The 19,889-nt window shown below is 44.4% G+C and overlaps 1 protein-coding gene and 1 long non-coding RNA gene across 2 annotated transcripts in view; one reads left to right on the forward strand and one right to left on the reverse strand.

The window, feature by feature from the left end:
* LOC311519675 overlaps window positions 1-19,889 on the forward strand; it is a 67,982-nt gene that overhangs the window by 1,116 nt on the left and 46,977 nt on the right. The gene's annotated exons all lie outside the window — the stretch shown is intronic.
* On the reverse strand, window positions 422-6,565 carry SLC10A4 (solute carrier family 10 member 4). Its single transcript, XM_084626424.1, has 3 exons — window positions 6,014-6,565; window positions 3,782-3,992; window positions 422-1,436 (listed from the first exon to the last, which is right to left on the reverse strand). The coding sequence occupies exons 1-3, from the start codon at window positions 6,457-6,459 to the stop codon at window positions 921-923; spliced, it is 1,173 nt and encodes a 390-aa protein (XP_084482550.1). The 5' UTR covers window positions 6,460-6,565; the 3' UTR covers window positions 422-920.

Below are 19,889 nucleotides of genomic sequence, written 5' to 3' on the forward strand. Positions count from 1 at the left end.
CCGGTACATTTGATTGATCGGTGATATTCCCCCGGGAGCACGCAAGAGGCTGTACGCCGCAAACAAAGAGTCATAGCGGGGTGTCTGTGAGAGAAACAACAGGCGGATGAATTCAGGGGCGCTGGAACCATTTGTATGGTGGGGGTGCTGACAGCCTTGAACCAAACTGTAAACCCTGCGTATGATGGAAACCACTTCAAGCCCAACCCTGCGGGAGCACCCCCAGTTCCAGCACCTATGGCTGAATCTGTAGAGGAGGAAGGAACGCGTGAATGCCTAGGCTGCTACTAAACATAAGAGCCAGGGACCAGGTAGTTTAAGAAGGGAGGATTTACCTTCCCTGCAGATAAATCGCTGCTAGATACATCTCCAGATAAACTAGACCGTTACTTGCACTTCCTTTTAATTTTTAGTTATCTTTGGAGGGATTTTAATTGGTGACTAATACAGCGTTAATTCATCTTTTCCACACATTTATAATCAGAACAATCAACAGGATTTTTTTACAACTAATAGGATGCATGAAATTGAACGACACTTTACAAATATTATCTAATTTGCTCCTTTGTTCACACCATTGATACACAAATTAACCCTTTCCTACAAAATGCTTCCTTGGTTTCTGGTATCGGTCCCTGCCTTACTTAATTCACCAAAGAGTGTCTTCCTATGAAGATGTAAATGTATCTCGTTGCATCACATTGATTTTTGTACATATAAGGCTATATGTTTGAGGAAATATTCGCAACTGGCACAATAATAAAGGTATGGTCATCTTATACACTGGGAGTAGTTCGGTTGATTATCGAGGCTGGTCAGTACCCCAGCTGCCTGTTTTACTCGCTCTGAAAACATATTGCAAATACCATATACTATTAGTAATTCAAGCGTCCCCTTCTGTTGCTCTGACTGTTGTCCATCTACAGTGCAGTTTGTGCAGTCTCCATCAGAATAGAATTGTGTTCCTCTGTAGTCACCGTGCCGTATGAGGTGTCTGCCATTTCCTCCTCTTTCAGTTTCTTGTAAGAAATATCTGTGTCTTCATCTTCATTTAGGGGATCTTGTTTATAGGTATCTCTTCCGTACATCTTGTACACTAACACAAAAAGTCCTGCTTCTGCAGCCTGGAAAAGTGCATAAAGCAAGGGAAACATATACATACTTCCTATGAGATGTGGTGGAAAGGTTAGTTTTAGTATAGCCGTGCAGAGCTGGACATTTTGACATCCTGTTTCCAAAGACACTGTCCTCTTGCAATGAGGTGGCAGGTGAAATAAAGTAGCTAAGCCATATCCTGAGGCATAGCCTGCTAAGGGCATCAAGAGTGCTACTATGTAGACGGAGGCAGGGATACTTGCCAGCAGCTCAGGTCCCAACATAGTGCCAGTCAGAATGAAAAGAAGCACCAAAGTCACTAAAAGGGACCACAAGGAAACCTAGCAATAATGAATAATCACAATCAGATATGTCAGAGAAAAAAGAAGGGAAAACTTACATTAGAGTTGTTTAAAAGCAAATTAATTACATACACAAATATTAAAATAGTATAACAAGGAAAGAATTTAAACTATATATTTGTTTTAAAAATCAGCACATTTTATTGCAGCTGTTACAGCGGAAGCTTTTCCTTATATGAATAGTGAACAGACAAAATGTGATTGAAGGACATTGAAAAGACCACTCTGCTTAATCCCAAATGCTCTTGAGTTTGTCATACCTTTAGCATTTCTAACATAGAGCTTCTTTTAAACTATCCACTGATGGACAGATTCTGCTACCCTTTCTTACCTTGGACCTGATCCAAAATTTCAGTGGGCTTTGAATCAGGCCCAAGGTGAATAAGGGTGGAAGAAATCTGTTTCTTAATTAGTTTTTAACAGTATAACTGAGATACTTTCTCAGAAAGATAGTAACAATCTGTATTAATGTGTGTAAATTTTCATTTAAAAAAGAAAATGAAGCTAAGTCTTATTTTTGCTATAATACTTTAAAATATTACCTTAAAAGGGTAAATTGGATAAACTATTTAAAGAAATTTCATCTTGCCTAACAATGTGTATGTCAAGTTTAAACCTAAAGGAGATATAAACCATCCAAACTGACAGTTAAAAAGGATGGTACCAGTTCTGAGATAAGGTCTGATCCCATTGAATTAAATGGCAGTGATATAATTTACTTTAATTGATGCAAGATTGGGCCTAGAGTTTGGGTCTTTTTAGTTTAGTGTATTCTGTGCATGCTGCAGCCATTGTTTGATTTTTGCAGTATTGTGTGTGCTGAGTGCCTTTGCTTTACCTTTGAGCATGTTTTGCTTGAAAGTTTACCTTAAGTTTTAACTTCCATATTTTGTTTAACAGAAATATTCATTTCACAATTATTGCTTTCAACATAAATATATGTTTAAAGACTTTTGTGATAGTACTTCAGTCAGGTAATTATGTTTAGTAGTTTCACTTTTCTATCCCCATGAATTCCCTTTCCTGAAACCTTTCTCTTCCCCTTCCTTGCAGGTAATGTTAGCTAAAGATAATAGGATTGTACATTTCTGTTGTTCAGTGAGACCTTTTTTTTTTTTTAGTTGTCCTCATCCTTCCCTAAAACACTGGGTAAAATCCTGGTACCTTTGTTTATTTTGTTGAACCTTCGAAATTATTTTCAAATAACATGCACATAAATGTACTTTAATGTTATTTTTCTTATTGACTGCCATACAAATTGCTTGTATGCTGAAGGTTTAGTTAGAAATATAGAAATTGGTGGTGCCACAATTGATGAAAAATGCTTATTGAAAATTTGTATATTTCCAAACAAAGAAATAACTTAGAAAACAATAACTGTTGTTATCTTTTTGTTTTAATTTTTCCAAATTAAGGTAGTTGTTCCTGTTACTATTTTTGTGAGGAATTTACTGATTTTATTGCATGTGGGACTGAAGCTACTAGTTTTAATGTGGATATAGTACCTGATTATATTTATAACATTATTTATTTAAAGCACATGCTTAGCAATGTTATCTGATAATTAGAAATATACTGAGCATTTCTTTTGTGATTTGATCTGCTCTTGTTGCATCGAAGAAATGGCATTGTCTACCTTACCTTTTATTTAATGTTACTGTAGGGAAATAGTGTTTCATCCTTTGGTCTTTGTGAGGGAGCAATTTTGTTTTTTAACAAAACGTTACTTGTAGTCAACTCTAATCCTGCCTATAACTGTTTTACAGAAATCAGTCACCCACCGGCAGTATTTTATTACTAGTTGACCACAATGGGCGCTTATACTTCCTCTTTGGAAAACAGAGAGAGAGATTATGTTTAGAATTCAGAACAAGTCCTGAGGGTTTACAGGCGTTTATGTGATGAGCCTTAATCCTATGATTTGAGTGATATCAGTACAATACAGGGAAGTGCTCAGTTTCTACACTGACATGCTGTCCTGATGAAAACAGGTACCATGCACGCTGCTCTTAATGCTGGCTCCTCTACTCTTTGGAGTACTCACGACGTAGGGCAATATTTATATGGGTTGGCAAGCTTGACCCGTCTCTTTATTGTAGATCTGTTAAATCTTCCCCCATGGGCATCTTTTCTTATCCTTTAACTAGACCATGTGCACTCTGTATCCTAAAGCAGCAGCGCCTATGGTGCGGCTCCCAGAAGCAAAGCCCTTCCCCACACCCCTATGACCACCCTAGCGAGAAGGAGCTCCCAGAGGCCTGCTCTCGAGTGGTGCTCAGCGCCTCTGTGTATGTAGAAGCGGGACCCGGCGCAGCTGTTGTTACCTTGAGCAAGAGGTCGGCGACCCTTGTGTACTTGTAGCGGATGAAAACTCCTGCGCCGATGGGGAGCAAAGTGCTGCATAGGGTCAGACTCACGGCCCCCAGGGGCAACAGCTGCACCAGAGGCGTGTTGATCCAGGCGCGGCTGTATATCCACAGGCACAGAGGCATCAGCAGCAGGGCCAGCAGGGTGGATGAGGCGGTCATGATAATACTGCAGGAGGGAGGGGACAGAACAACAGGCGGCGGGTCAGCTTGAGCCGCTCTTCCATCAGCTGCTGGGGTGGGGGGAACAGTACCTCCTCGGGCTCCAGTAAGAGCTGGCGGTACAAATCCATTTCGTGTAACGAGCCACAAACCTATTGTACAAAACCCTTCTCTAGGAGCTCGGACAAGAGTCGCCCAGGGCGCAAGTAGCTGTCTGATTGCAAGAATTTCCCTTCAGTTACCGAGCAGATTGGATATTGGCCAGAATATGGTTTTTAGGAAGGGGAGGGGTATTGCCAGCTGTGTTTTTTGTGAAAAGAAAATTATATTTTTGCATGTAAAACCTGCATGCCGTGGCGTGTCTTGGAGCACAAACCGATAATAATCAGCATGGGTTGGGCTCCCCCCATCTCCCAAAGCCAGCGCGGGAGACAGCGCAAGAGCTCAACTTCTTTTTGTCCCCCCCAAAATTCCCCTGATGAGATCCTGAAACCGGCTCCTCTGTCCCGGTACCCACAGGCTGCGCCCCGGAACAGGGGCACCAAAAGGCTGGCACAGACCTGATTATAAAATAGCAAATATTTCAAACAGCCGTAAAACGGAGAGTCCTCCCGCAACACTCACCGTCCACACCCACCCGCACCCCGGCACAGCCACCCCCCCCCGCACTGCTAGTGACCCCCGGCCCATCCACATTGCCCCTTCCTCCCACCCCCCCTCCCCGGCACAGCCACCCCCCCGCACTGCTAGTGACCCCCCCAGCACATCCACATTGCCCCTTCCTCCCACCCCACCCCCTCCCCGGCACATCCACCCCACCGCACTGCTAGTGACCCCCGGCCCATCCACATTGCCCCTTCCTCCCACCCCCCCCTCCCCGGCACATCCACCCCCCCGCACTGCTAGTGACCCCCCAGCACATCCACATTGCCCCTTCCTCCCACCCCCCCTCCCCGGCACAGCCACCCCCCCGCACTGCTAGTGACCCCCGGCCCATCCACATTGCCCCTTCCACCCACCCCACCCCCTCCCCGGCACATCCACCCCCCCGCACTGCTAGTGACCCCCGGCCCATCCACATTGCCCCTTCCTCCTACCCCCCCCCTCCCCGGCACATCCACCCCCCCGCACTGCTAGTGACCCCCGGCCCATCCACATTGCCCCTTCCTCCCACCCCCTCCTCCCCGGCACATCCACCCCCCCGCACTGCTAGTGACCCCCCAGCACATCCACATTGCCCCTTCCTCCCACCCCCCCTCCCCGGCACAGCCACCCCCCCGCACTGCTAGTGACCCCCGACCCATCCACATTGCCCCTTCCACCCACCCCACCCCCTCCCCGGCACATCCACCCCCCCGCACTGCTAGTGACCCCCGGCCCATCCACATTGCCCCTTCCTCCTACCCCCCCCTCCCCGGCACATCCACCCCCCCGCACTGCTAGTGACCCCCGGCCCATCCACATTGCCCCTTCCTCCTACCCCCCCCTCCCCGGCACATCCACCCCCCCCGCACTGCTAGTGACCCCCGGCCCATCCACATTGCCCCTTCCTCCCACCCCACCCCCTCCCCGGCACATCCACCCCCCCGCACTGCTAGTGACCCCCGGCCCATCCACATTGCCCCTTCCTCCCACCCCCCCTCCCCGGCACATCCACCCCCCCGCACTGCTAGTGACCCCCGGCCCATCCACATTGCCCCTTCCTCCCACCCCACCCCCTCCCCGGCACATCCACCCCCCCGCACTGCTAGTGACCCCCGGCCCATCCACATTGCCCCTTCCTCCCACCCCCCCTCCCCGGCACATCCACCCCCCCGCACTGCTAGTGACCCCGGCCCATCCACATTGCCCCTTCCTCCCACCCCACCCCCCCCGGCACACCGAGGCCCCCGGCTGCCGCCCTCTCACAGCGGGGTTCGGACCGCGTTCTGCGGGTCCTTTCCTCCGCCAAGGAGCGACGCCTGCCCCGCCGGGGAGGGAGATGAGCCGGGCGCGCCGCGGCGGCAGCGGCCCCGGCCGGCTGGGTACCTGAGGTTCATGTCTCCGTCGACCAGCAGGGACATGATGTTGGAGAGGTTCCCCCCGGGGCAGCAGCCGCACAGCAGCACGGCCACTGCTGCCACCTCGTCCAGGGCGAAGAGCAGCGCCAGCAGGAAGGCCAGCAGGGGCATGAGCAGAAACTGGCAGAGCAGCGCCAGCAGCACCCCCACCGGCCGCCGCAGCTGCCCCCCGAGCTGGCTCAGCTCCACGGTGCAGCCCAAGCCCAGCATGGTGGTGCACAGCGCCAGCCCCACGAACACGCTCAAACCCTGGTTCAGAGGGGTGTCCCAGAACGGGGGGCTGCCCCCCGGCCCCCTGCCTGCCTGCGGCACCCGGCTGGAGGGGCTGGGGCTGCCGCTGCTGCTGTTCTCGGGCTCCGGGGAGAGCGAAGCGAAGGGGGAAAGAGTCCCGTTCTCCACCCAGGAGCTGTCCATGGCTGTGCACTGTGTGTGCGCGCCTGGCAGTCAGCAGCTGAGCATCTAGTCAGAAGCTGCCAGGTCCCTATCGCCTGCCCAAGCACTGGAGGAGCCGGGAGGCCCCACAAGGTGGGGACTGATAGGCAGTGAAGAGGCTGAGGAGACAGTCAGTCAGTCAGTCACTGGGCTGAAGCACGGGCACGTCTTAGCCCTCCTCAGACCCTTCCTCCCCACCCCCTAAACACCTCCACTTACAGCCAAGCACAACAGCCCTCATTCACACACACTGAATTAATCTGCCCTACACAATAGAGCACCTACAGCTAGACACACTGCATCCAGTATACGCACACTACATTAGGTTCCCTCTGTCTCTTACACAAGAATGCTTGCTTTTTTGTATCCAGTGTGTCTTGTGTCTGCTTTATATAGGGTGCATTCAGTCACACACTTAACCCACAGGCATAGACAGACATCCTCTTAAGAAGCTACTCCAGGCAGGGCCCATGTCTTCCTTTGTGTCTGTCATGGTGCCATGCTCCATGTCAGCAGTCAACCAATAATAAAAAATGTTTTATTGCAGGTCTAGTGGAAAAACAAACACAAACCCTGTGCTATGATTATTTTGTCTGGTAGTCTCTTGTGAAAGACCATAATGCTTGAAAAGAGAAGCAAGTGGTATCCACTGGGTCACCTTTGTCCACTATTTCCCCCCCCCACCCAAAGAAGTCGAACAAATATTTTCAACTGATAAAGGCTTGACAGGAGACTTTTGGAGGGATGGACTATGAGCAGACACATTTCAGTTTCACTCCAAGCATGCTCATGACAAAAACAACAACAGTCTACCGTTAAATATTAATATTAATATTATTTTCTGATTTTTGGTGGTTAATCTGGCTCAGCATCCTAAAGCAAAATGAGCTGATCATCACAGTGTCCTCCTAAGTGAGCAACGTCAGCTTTACCTTTGATACATTCAAGGAAGGTCCAAGGTCATTCCCACTAATGGAAAGAGTGTACTTGAGTAAAAGCTGTGGCATGGGTGAGGAATGATGAAAAGCTCTTTAGCCAGGTCAAATTAGAGCCACTTTCTGCTGATGCTGGGCTTCAATAATGAGCAAAGAACAAACTGTGTTTAACCAAGAAACTATGTGAATTAATTAATAGCAATAAATCACATGGTTTTCTACTGCTGCATGGATCTAGATAGGGGTGATCACTCCCCCTCTTGCTTTCCAAACTGGAGCCTCACAATGTAATTTTCAGAATAACCCTGGAATCTATAGAGTAGAGATGAATACTATACAGATTTTATGATGTTATTCTTGATTTGCCTAGAGGAGAGACCCTTGCTAGACACTCCAAAAAATCTGTTAGTAAAAGTGGTCTATATGATATGCAAGTGACAGCGCACCAGCCAGAAGGTGACAGAGGCCTATCCTGTCCATTCCATTTAAGTGGATGAAGGTTTCTAAATGTAGTGGGTGAAATTCTGGGCCCACTGAAATCAATGGGAGTTTTGGCATCGATCTCGATGGGTATGTCTATACTGTAATAGAAGACCCATGGCACAGCCATGGCTGGCCCGCGTCAGCTGGTTCAGGCCAGTTGCAGGTCTTTAATTGCTGTGTAGACAAACCCAGTGGGGCCAGGATTTCATCAGTATGTGAGGATCTCTCTTACCCATCACTCAAGCAATGTATACAGGAAAAACCTAATTTTCCAAAGTTGTTCTAATTTACTGGCGTCAGATGGGTTTTAAAATGGTGTTTAAAAATTGCCACCTTTCTCATATCTTATTTTTTAATATTTATTCATTATTTTATGTTGTCTGTTTCTTTAAAAAACAGAATGCCATATTAAAAGACAAATAGGACTTGGGAGACAAGGACATGCAGGAAAGGAGAGAAGAGGAGCCTCTGTGGGTGGTCTGGGCTGTGGTGCTTCATGCTTTGTCGAGTGCCACGCAGGGCCTCAGGGATAAGGATTCTTCCGCTACACAAAAGGCTTGGACGTGCCACTGTCCATGCTTCATGTTGTGGTTCTCTGGTGGGACCAGCTGCCTCCGAGTTTGGCCTATCACATGAGGTGCCCTCTCCTTTGTTGCCTTTTGTTTTTAAATTTAGTGCACTACTGTGCTGTGCACTATGGGGTGTCTCAGATCAAACCTCATAATGCATAACATGGTGGGGCACAAAATTCCAACACAAGAATGGATAGAGGGCAGCTAGAGCCAGGTCCCAAGCTACTTAAATCCCCACTGCCTGTGCCATCTGGTCCTAAGCTTCTCCAGCAATAGTCTTCACCTCCACCCACCCCAAGTCTGTGCATCTTAAATTCTCTTGGGCCCTGGGCCCCTTTCCACCCCGGATATTGTTCCACAGCTAGTTGGAATCTGTCCCTAGTCTGTCATTGAATGAGTCTTCCAGGACATCCAAGTCCTGGAGCCTCCTGTGAAATTTCCTTAGAGTTCTGTCTGCCAGTCCAAAACTGTTAAAAGAGTACCTCCACAAAAATTGAAAACCCAAAGTAAAATGGGAGTCTAACTGAGCCTTACATTCCAAAATTTCAGATTGCACTACTTGTCTCAGTGGAGACATTCACTGCTCTTAAAGAAGCACACAGCTAGGCCTACAACAAACCCCTAATATTCCAGCAGACACTATTAGTGACCCAATAGAAGCAATAGAGTACCATCCATTTGTTAAATCCATAATTACCAAATTATGGGATAAGATTTGGTATACCACCAGGGGACAAAGTAATGGATACAGTGTAGTACTACAGTGTAGTAATACCATTGTGAATGGTTTTATTCTATTTTCTTTTCCTGGTCATTTAGTTGAAGATAGGATAGGGAGAGAGGATGAGTTGTATCATAGGTGTTAAACAGACAGCTACAACCTAGTCCAGACAGTGATTTAATTTGTTGGTAAAACAAGGCAATATATGCTTTTAGGTGGGACAACACTGAAGTGCAGTGTTTGGTTGGCCTTGAGAGCCAACAGAATTGTTTGAAACTAAATAATTTGCAAATCTACTTGTACTGAAAAATTTTTACAGTGTGTTTAGATTGCTCACAAATTTAGTATATACTGTGTCTTTCTCATTTTTACCCTTATATACTCACACCACATTCTTTCCTCACTTATTATACCTCTATTTTTTTAGTAACCCATTATATAGTTTCTCTTCTGGCACCTATGAACAGAATATAAGTTACACAAAGAGCAAAAGCAGGCTGGTTATCAAGTAGGCAGTGAAGAGAGCAGAAGAGAACTGCCCTTCTTATCTATGAACATGACTCCTAAAACCAGGCATGTTCACAGAAAGATATTTTTGCATCAATTATAGTGCAATCCACTTACAGTGAACTTGGATATAATGACGACTCTGTTAACAGCGAAGAAGAATGAAAATCTCAAATTGTTTCAGTGCCTTACATTGTGTTGATTCCAGTTACTGAGAACTTCAGCTTATGGAAAAAACATGATGTAGCTGTAAGAGGGTTCTGGTGTATTGTAACAAATAAACACAAGATATTTCTTAAAATTTATACGAGCTACTTAAGAACTAAGATTCAAATTGAATTCTGGTTTAAACAGGAGCAGTACCATTGACTTCCATGTAGATAAACCGAGTTACTTAGGCCAGATCTGAATTTAACTTCTTGTGTTTTATTAATTCCCTATACAGTCAGCATTGGCACCGTATGTAGCAAATGAAAAGTATTCTTATACCTAGAAGGTACAGTAAGGCCTATCCAGCCTTTGTACTTTCTGTTTGGCGTAGTCTCTTTAAATTGCTTCAGGGTTTCATATTATGTTACCACAACAACTGTATTAGTATGTAAGCTAGATACATGAATTATCCATTTTCTTTCAAGGGAGAAAATGACACTGACTGACCTCTTTTACAGGGAGTGACAAATTGGTCATCCGACCCTAAAAAACATTAGTAAATGTTTTCTAAATGGATATGTGGTTTTTAAACCAATTCTTATAAACTGGAAAAAATCCAATTTGAAAATTGTGGGGCAAAATGGTGCCCTGGAAATACTTTCTTGTAAATTTAGTGTTATAAAGTAGGTGCAGTTTTTTATAAGTGGCACTGACCATGGGCAGCTGGTGAACCGGCCGTTGTGGGAGGTTAGCCCTGGCCCCTTCCCTTCTGCCCGAGGCCCTTCTGCTCCCCCTCCACTTCTGCCCCCCTCACCTGCAGGAGCCCAGAGCACTCCCTCCTGTGGCCCTGGCCCTACCCCGAGCCACCCGAGCGCCCCCAGCCCTGGAGCACTGGGCAGCAGTGCGGTCCCAGTGCCCCAGACCTCAGCCCCTGAGCACCGGGTGGGTGGGTGGGTGGCACAGCTGCAGCGCCCCCAGCCCCTGAGCAACCTCCAGCCCTGGAGCACCGGAGAGCCGAGTGGGGTGGTTCCAGCACCGCAAGCGGCAGCCAACCTGGACCACAGAGGAACTGCAGGAGGGGTTCGGGGGTAGAGCATTGACAGGGCTATGCCAGGCTGTTTGGGGAGGCACAGCCTCCCCTGGCCTATGATACCTGTCAGCCATGGTACTGACTGCATTTTTCTTTAGTGAGGTTTGAATTCTATTGCAGAATGTAAATGACATAAATCCACTTTATAACACCATCCATGGTATTGAAATTTTTCAGGCATTAGGAAGTGTGTGTCTTTTCTTAATGTAACTTGAAACAAAGATACAGAGCCTTGATACCAGAGAAAGGAGAGCCTTTTAATGAAGGCTGAGTATACCACCAGAAACATGCTAAACAAGCTTTGCCAGTTACTCAGATATTAGCATATTGTATTAACAAGTGAGAGACCTGGGTGAAAGGGACTTTGGGTCACTTGATTCTCACACTGGACTGTGAAAGCATCTTATGTGTTCCAGGAACAACACAAAATTTTGGTTGTTGCGCATATGCCACCAGGTTTCCACTTTACATTTAAATATGGACATTCTTGGAAATTGGGTTTTACCCCTGAGTTTTTGGACTTAACTTTTGTTCAACACCTGTCACATGGTTGTGGCAGGGCTTGGTTGTGGTGGCCGTCAGTGAGGTGTACACAGGAGAGTGTTGGCAAGAGGGGTTCTTAGGGTTTCTTACATCACCATAGTATCTAAACACTTAGTTACTATGATGACAAAAACTATAGAAAACCCTAAAATAGATAGCTGGAGAGGGGATGAGAAAGCAAAGGATGCCCACTTTCCCCTTACCACCTTTCTGCTATTTCAGCTTGAAAACTAGGACATGTTAAAGAGCATGTAGGTGAGAGAAAACTGTACTTTCCTAACTCTCTAGTCCCTTTTCAGTTTCCTCCAACTATCTAACCTCTTTATTGTATTTTCTGCCAGAATCTGCAGGTGGTGGGGAAGCTGAGCTGCTATAGGCTGTCAGCATTGACCACTCAGTAATTCTCTGACTCCATGTGGATCTGATGTGACATGTTAGAGTGGGCTGGTTTATAGTCTCATGCTGGAGGTTGGGAGAGAAGGTCTTGACAGGTGACAGGCCTGTGGGGGATGAGTCCTTGAGAGACATCTGCATTCTGTTAGCTTGTTGTCACTTTTACCTGTTCTGCTGGGGATGACTTCTTCAGGAGGTGGTGTTCTTTACAAACACTGGGACAAAACACAGTTGTCAGGCTGACATCACAAGGGCTATGAAAACAGTCATTCCCAGTTTTCAGCCACACATGGTCAGTCTTCAGATATTTTAAGTTAATTTCTATTTAGTTCTAAATAGAAATAAAATTCAAAATCAAGACAATGTAAGAAATAGAATTGGAAGTCTTGCACCCTGAAAAACTATTTTTCATTCTATCCAAAAACTTTGGTAGGACTCTTAAACAAACATATTCCATAAGTGGGCATCACACTCATTAAAGATCCTACATGGGAAATATAATCTCATACACTTAAATTGGGTTTCTGCTAATTGCCCTTATCAACCAATAAACCCTCTTTTGTATGTAAACATCTCTTGTTCGCTTACTCTGTTTTGTTGGGACATATGCTATTCTCTGCTATGTGGAGAGTACCAAAATGCACCAAAATTGGGGGTTGGGCTCTGAGAGTTTAAGGGACCTGGAGCCCAGTGGTGGGGAGGGAGATGAGCCGTAGAACCACTGTTCCCTATCACATGCTTCCCTGTTGTCTGGGCAGAATTCTGTTTGCTGTGAAAACTTGTCCACATGATGCTGGTTGCCAGACTAGCAGTAAATCTCTGTACACAGTTGCAAGCCACACCTGAGGTAGAGTTTTGCTTTATCTAGAAAGTGAGCTGTGCTGCCATAGGAAAGAGGAAGCCCAGTGTGCTATGCAGAGGCCCGGCCTCCTGTAGATATACTGAAATCTTCATTGTTAGGGGAATAAACATATTGGGACAAAACTCCATGAGTAGAAACCTACAGTTTCCAGTCCCCTACATGGTAGAACCTGTGTAGAGATAGCATGTGTCCCATTATTATTTGTGGCTTTAGCCTATATTATCTTTTTGAGTATGAGATTACTCTTCTGGTTTACCGGAAGGCAGAATACAGTGTAGCAGAACACATGTTGCTGAAGGAAAACTGTTTTGGGTATTCTTTCATGATTGCCTCTGTAGCTGGTGGTGCTTTCCTTTCATGAATTATAAATCTATTTGATTCATGCCCCTCTCTCACAGACAGCAGTGTGAGAAGTGACTTTACTTTGCATTGCCATCTAGCCCAGTGTTTCTCAAACTTTTGTATTGGTGACCCCTTTCATACAGCAAACCTATGAGTGCGCCCCCCCCTAAATTAAAAACACTTTTTTTTTATTTAACGCTTATAAATGCTGGAGGCAAAGCAGGATTTGGGGGTGGAGGCTGACAGCTCGCAACCCCCCATGTAATAACCTTGTGACCCCCTGAGAGGTCACTACCCCCAGTTTGAGAACCCCGATCTAGCCCAAACTGACAATGAATGGTGAACACAAAGTGTCAGTTATTATCAATTTGACACTTTACAACTTGTGCATCAGACTCAAACAGCTAGAGTTTTAATTTGTTATTTTTGATGTAACGGAGCATATTCTGACCCTTAGGTACTTACAGAGGGTTAGCAATACTGAAGTCAAATACGTTAATCTGGATTTACACTGATGTAATTAAAATCAGAATGTAGCCCAGAATAAGACAGAATAAGAATCTGTACTTGAGACAGGCTGAGGTGCTAAAACCTGGAGCTGTGCCATTAAATAGCACAAATTATTCCTAAAATAGCCTCCTATTGCTCACATAAAACAGGTGCTGCTCAAATACATAGGAAGACATGGCCCCTGCCCCAAAGAGTGTACACTCTAAAAGGCAAAAACAGACAGAGAGTTGGGGAAAGAGATACAACAGAGAAGCAAAGTGATCAGGGTGATAAGAGACACATTCTTGGTTAATTCCATGCCTTTTCTCCTTAAATAACGTATCCGCAACTGTCCACCACTAAGCAAACTGGCTACATCTTAATTCCTCTCTCCCCCCAAACTTCTCTTCTTGCCCGTCTCCATTACTACTGTCAATTCCATAGTTCTCTGAGCCCAAAGGCTTCCAACCTATGCGTATTTTTTTTAGTCCTCTTTCTTCTCCCCTTATATTGAGTCTGCAGTTTAATCCTGCTGGCTCTTCCTATATAAATCTAAAAAATCTGTCTGTTTTTTTTATCCCACCACCAATAATACCCTAATCCAGAGACCTAATTGCACATACAACCACTGGAGGGGGAAAGCAGGACACCAGTACACTATCCCAGTATTTTACTGTTAACATTTCTGCAACACAGCTTCAAAATATACATTCTTGCTACCTGCAACCCTTTTAATAGTTGCACTGCTGCCTGATTGTCTCCAGAACTGCGACCTTCTCCTTTCTGGAGTCCCATCTCGCCCTTCTTCAATTCATCCAAAATGCTGCTGCTACAGAAATCATCCACTTAGCTTGTTTTCCCAACCAACCCTAGCTCATCCTCAAATCCCTTTGTTGACTTCCCCTTGCCTCCATCCTCAAACTCAAGCTCCTTGTCCTCTCTTTCAAACTCACGCAATCTGGCTTTCCCAAAACTCCTTCTCCTCTTCCCTTCCCTCTCTCACTGTGTCCAGGTGGCAAGAATAACCATCCCTTCACATTCTTCCCCCTCTCTCCTCTCCCAGGCTCACTTCAACATCATCTCTTTTCCTGAAACTCTCATCTCTTACCCAATCCACCATGCCTCTGTCCTCTTCTCCTTCAATTTCCTCTCACAAACTGCACCTCTTCCAACAGACCTATCTGACTCTGGTCTGTCCTTATTTCCCCCTACAGAGAAATGTCCTGATGTTCATAAGCTTTAGATACAATTTAATTATAAAGGTTGTGGGAGAAGGGGAAAACTTGAGACACAACTTGTATAACTAAAAAGGGTTTTAACGTCTCTGCTTAGCCACATTGTCCCTTCCTTTGTTTGTACATTGTCTATTTAGACTGTAAACTCTTTATGGCAGGGATCTTGCTGTCCTGCCTTGCTATACAGCACCTAGTATTCTGCTGGTGCTATACAAGTAATAAACAGTAGAAATAATAATTAATGCACATCCACTGCTCAGTGTTTTTCTTTATGATGAAGACCATTAATCAACAAATGAGAACATTGTGATCCAAGTGCCAGTGTTCCAACATGTTATAATTTAGCCTCAGATGCTTAGAACTGCATAATCCTCCTTCCAAGTCTATAGCCAAATTCCCATTGAATTAATTGGGAGCAGCATTGAGCCTGTAGGATTTTAATGCCTTATGTTTCCACAACTTTAAAAAATGAAATAAAGAAGTATGTCAGGAATCAGCACAGGGTGAAAAAGCCTCTGCTCCAGGAAGTGAATCTATCTGGCTTCAGGGTGGGATATAGAATACTCCTACACTTTAGTTGCTAGATGACAAATGTTGAGACAGTTGTACCTTTAGCATTGTATTAACTGTTATTAGTAATATGTACTCAAAGGCTACATCAAGGATATTTTTCAGAAATTAAGAAGTAGCTTGAGGGAGTTAGGAATTCATGTTGCCCTTTAAATAAAATCTCAGATGTTTGATGTTGGAGCTGTTTAAATCAACTTTAATAGAAATAACATCAGCTTTAAAACTATCTTCTCTGATAGCTTTTGATCTAATCCATAATCTAGAGCCGAGTTATCAACCGGATAAGGATGAAAATTCTTCATAAAATAAATGAGGTAATGAGCAATGCCTCTCTCAGTCCAGGAGAACCAAAAAAAATAGAGTTACATTCAGTCAGCCTCATCTCTCTTCACATCACTGCCTGCTTCTGAAGAAATGTTTCAGAGTAGTAGCCGTGTTAGTCTGTATCCGCAAAAAGAAAAGGAGGACTTGTGGCACCTTAGAGACTAACCAATTTATTTGAGCATAAGCTTTCGTGAGCTACAGCTCACTTCATCGGATGCATAAGGTGCAAAATACAGTGGGGAGATTTATATACACAGAGAACATGAAACAGTGGGTGTCACCATACACACTGTAAGGAGAGTGATCAGGTAAGGTGAGTATTACCAGCAGGAGAGCGGGGGCGGGGGGGGGGAACCTTTTGTAGTGATAATCAAGGTGGACCGTTTCCAGCAGTTGACAAGAACTTCTGAGGAACAGTGGGGGGTGAGGGGGGAATAAACATGAGGAAATAATTTTACTTTGACCCATCCACTCGCAGTCTTTATTCAGGCCTAAGTTAATTATATCCAGTCTGCAAATTAATTCCAATTCAGCAGTCTCTCGTTGGAGTCTGTTTTTTAAGTTTTTTTGTTGAAGAATTGCCACTTTTAGGTCTGTAATCGAGTCACCAAAGAGATTGAAGTGTTCTCTGACTGGTTTTTGAATGTTATAATTCTTAACGTCTGATTTGTGTCCATTTATTCTTTTACATAGAGACTGTCCAGTTTGGCCAATTTACATGGCAGCGCAGCATTGCTGGCACATGATGGCATATATCACATTGGTAGATGTGCAGACTGCAACGAGAGACTGCTGAATTGGAATTAATTTGCAAACTGGATACAATTAACTTAGGCTTGAATAAAGACTGGGAGTGGATGGGTCATTACACAAAGTAAAACTATTTCCCCATGTTTATTCCCCCCCCCGACCCCCGACCCCCCGCTGTTCCTCTGACGTTCTTGTCAACTGCTGGAAATGGCCCACCTTGATCATCACTACAAAAGGTTCCCCCCCTCCCGGCTCTCCTGCTGGTAATAGCTTATCTTCCCTGATCACTCTCCTTACAGTGTGTATGGTGACACCCATTGTTTCATGTTCTCTGTGTATATAAATCTTCCCACTGTATTTTGCACCTTATGCATCCGATGAAGTGAGCTGTAGCTCACGAAAGCTTATGCTCAAATAAATTGGTTAGTCTCTAAGGTGCCACTAGTATTCCTTTTCTTTCTTCTGAAGAAATACACTCAGTTTTAAAAGTCAGTCTGTTATCCAATACAGTATAAATATTTGGCATAATTCTCTTCATAATGAGTGTTACATGCAAATGAAAGAGGGACTTGACTGAGGCAACCTTTTTTCCAACAGACTGAACACCACTGTCTCTTTAGGAGAGGTATCAGTCCAAAGTATGCAGTAAGGTGGAAGGGTTGACTCCTTCATTCCTCCACCATACTAAATTTCTGTTGAAATTGAGGAGACATTTGGGTACACCAGGAATCAAGGATGGGCCCAGAAAAAGGAAATGGCATGTGAATAGAGAAGACTGGGAAATTGAAACTCTTTCCTTTGACTGAAAAGGAGGAAAATTGTTGAGAGACAGAAGTGTATGTGTGTGATGGGGGGAAGGTTGCTATTTCTCTGAAGAACTGTTGTAAATACATAAGGCAGTCCAGGAATAAAAGAAGAAAAAGAATGGGAAATAAGTGAAAGGACCCAAGGAACAATATTTCTTTCTAAGGTTTCAGAGTAGCAGCCGTGTTAGTCTGTATTTGCAAAAAGAAAAGGAGGACTTGTGGCACCTTAGAGACTAACCAATTTATTTGAGCATAAGCTTTCGTGAGCTACAGCTCACTTCATCAGATGCATTCAGTGGAGAATACAGTGAGGAGATTTATATACACACAGAACATGAAAAAACGGGTGTTTATCATGCACACTGTAAGGAGAGTGATCACTTAAGATGAGCTATTACCAGCAGGAGAGTGGGGGGGTGGTGGAGGGGAGTGGAGAAAACCCTTTGTAGTGATAATCAAGGTGGGCCATTTCTTTCTTTCTAAGGTATTAATTGTACCCCATAGGGAGAGGGGAAGAATCCATCTATCTAAATACAAGTAAATGAGTGAACTGAAAGGGCCTAAATTGAAATTAATGGCAGTTTAGAGGATAGACACATTCATGGATGTTGTAATCCTTTAGGAAACTATTTCAAATTACATTGAGGTAAATAAAGCTTTAACATATACCAGGACATGGGTACTAGTTCTGACCAAATCCCATTTATATAATTATCGGCTGATAGTAAACCAAATTAATGTGTTAACTGCAATACATTATGGACTGACAGTACAGAAAACTCAGTGATAAATTTGAACAGGTGATGGTCCTTGAGAAGTTCTTTGGTCTCATACTGGCTTACTTTCATACCTTTAAAATCTGTGTTTGTTGTACTGCCAGAAAAGTGCCAAATCAGAGTAAGTGAGGCAAGGGTTATTTTGTCCAGTGGCCCAGCTTAAATTTAAAATATGTAGAAGTAGATTTAGTAGTAGTTGTAGCTGAATCTGTTTCATGATATGGTATAATAATTTAACCCAGGAAATGAAAGAAGCCCCCTACAGAAAGTAACACCATCCCCTTCAACGAGAGGCTTTTTCTGCATTAAAGGAGATGATTGCTAATGGTGTTCCCTCATCACGAAAATAAGTAAATATAACATTTGTCTGTGAATCCAATCTATATTTTATAGAGCCTCATTAATTAGGCTATTTAAAATATATTTTGTTGTTATTTATTTGTATTTTGATAACATCTAGGAATCCCAGTCATGGTCCAGGACCACATTGTGTAGGTGCTGTACGGACACAGTGCAAAAATATAGTCCCTGTCCCAATGACCTTAAAATCTAATTAAAAATCAGATAACATCAAATCAATTAATGAATTAACAAAATTTTAAAAAACCCTTCAAAATAGTCATGTCAGTACGTATTGTAAATGTTTTGCTAGGAAAAAAGTTTTCAAAAAATCTACCGTAGATGAGAAGAAGTAAATATGGAACTTGAACATCTTAAATAGATATATAGTGAATGCTTTAGAAGGTATTATCTTAATGACATAGTCTTAATAGACACTTGTATGTTTTATATAGACCTATTAAAATGTGATAAACCAGGATATTTCCAAGTTGCCTAAACAATCCTCTTGATTTTGAATCTAAGAGCAGAAAAGCTTTCCCATCACCAGAGTCAAGGAGAACATATTGTTTCTGAGTTTGTATACACTTAGTTTTACTAGAGGACTGAAGCAGCAATATCCATTCTTCTTCAGGTGATGGTCCCTAGGTGTATTCCACACGTGGGTACATATGTGCATCATGCACCTGAGTCCAGAATTATTTCACAAGCAGTGTCCATTGGCCCACAAATGTACTGTTGCTCTCCTTATGCTCTGAACCGGGAGTATAAAGTGTGGTGTGGGCCGACGCCTCTCCAGTTCCTTCTTACTGCCACATGGTCTGAATCAGAATCTTCATTGTCCTCAGCTCCTTTCTACTGCATTATTGCTGTAAATATATTGTATGTGTTAGTTTTTAGTAGTTTTTAATATTTTACAGTATAGTCTATCATAGTATAGTTAGATAGTGTTTTCCCCCTTTTCTTTTCCACTCAGGGAAATTCCCCCCCCCCCCTCCGCAAGATGTCTGGGATTATGCCCAGGGTCCTAGGTTAAAAACTATGTGTCCTGCCCTTACTCCTTTTCTGTGAGGGACAAATATCAGTGCTGCCTTTACTACCTGGGTGAGGCTCACATGTCTGCCAAGTAGAGCATCTGCTGCTCCTTTCCCCCCAGAACACATGAGGGTTGGGAACTGAGACTTAGAAAATATCTGATGGAGAAGGCAATGAGACCCCAATCAGATCTGGGCCAGGGACCTCATGTACATCACTCTCAGCAAGCAGGCAGTGCCCCCCCAAGCACGAGCTCAGAAACAGAAGCTAAGACTGCTAAGTCCAAGGAGAGGGCTTCCCGTAAGAGTAAGGGGCACTCTCATAGACATAAGGACAACTCCATCAAAAACTGCCCTAAAGAGAAAGGCTCCCTTCCCACCCCCATCAAAGTTAGAGGAGCCTGCAGACATGGGCACTGAGAACTTAGGAACCGAATAAATCTTCTCAGCACGAGAAGGTGACATGCAAGGGTATAGGTCTGATGGTTCTG

This window comes from Lepidochelys olivacea (genome assembly GCF_965140295.1).
Source record: "Lepidochelys olivacea isolate rLepOli2 genome assembly, chromosome: 4".
Lineage (NCBI taxonomy): Eukaryota > Metazoa > Chordata > Testudines > Cheloniidae > Lepidochelys > Lepidochelys olivacea.

Bases quoted from the DNA above. Each gene is read 5' to 3' on its own strand.
- SLC10A4 (XM_084626424.1), bottom strand. From the start codon at position 6,459: ATGGACAGCTCCTGGGTGGAGAACGGGACTCTTTCCCCCTTCGCTTCG. The intron at 3,993-6,013 runs GTACCCAGCCGG...TCCCTCCTGCAG, and splicing joins GACGGAGACATGAACCTCAG to TATTATCATGACCGCCTCAT. The intron at 1,437-3,781 runs GTAACAACAGCT...CATTATTGCTAG, and splicing joins TCGCCGACCTCTTGCTCAAG to GTTTCCTTGTGGTCCCTTTT.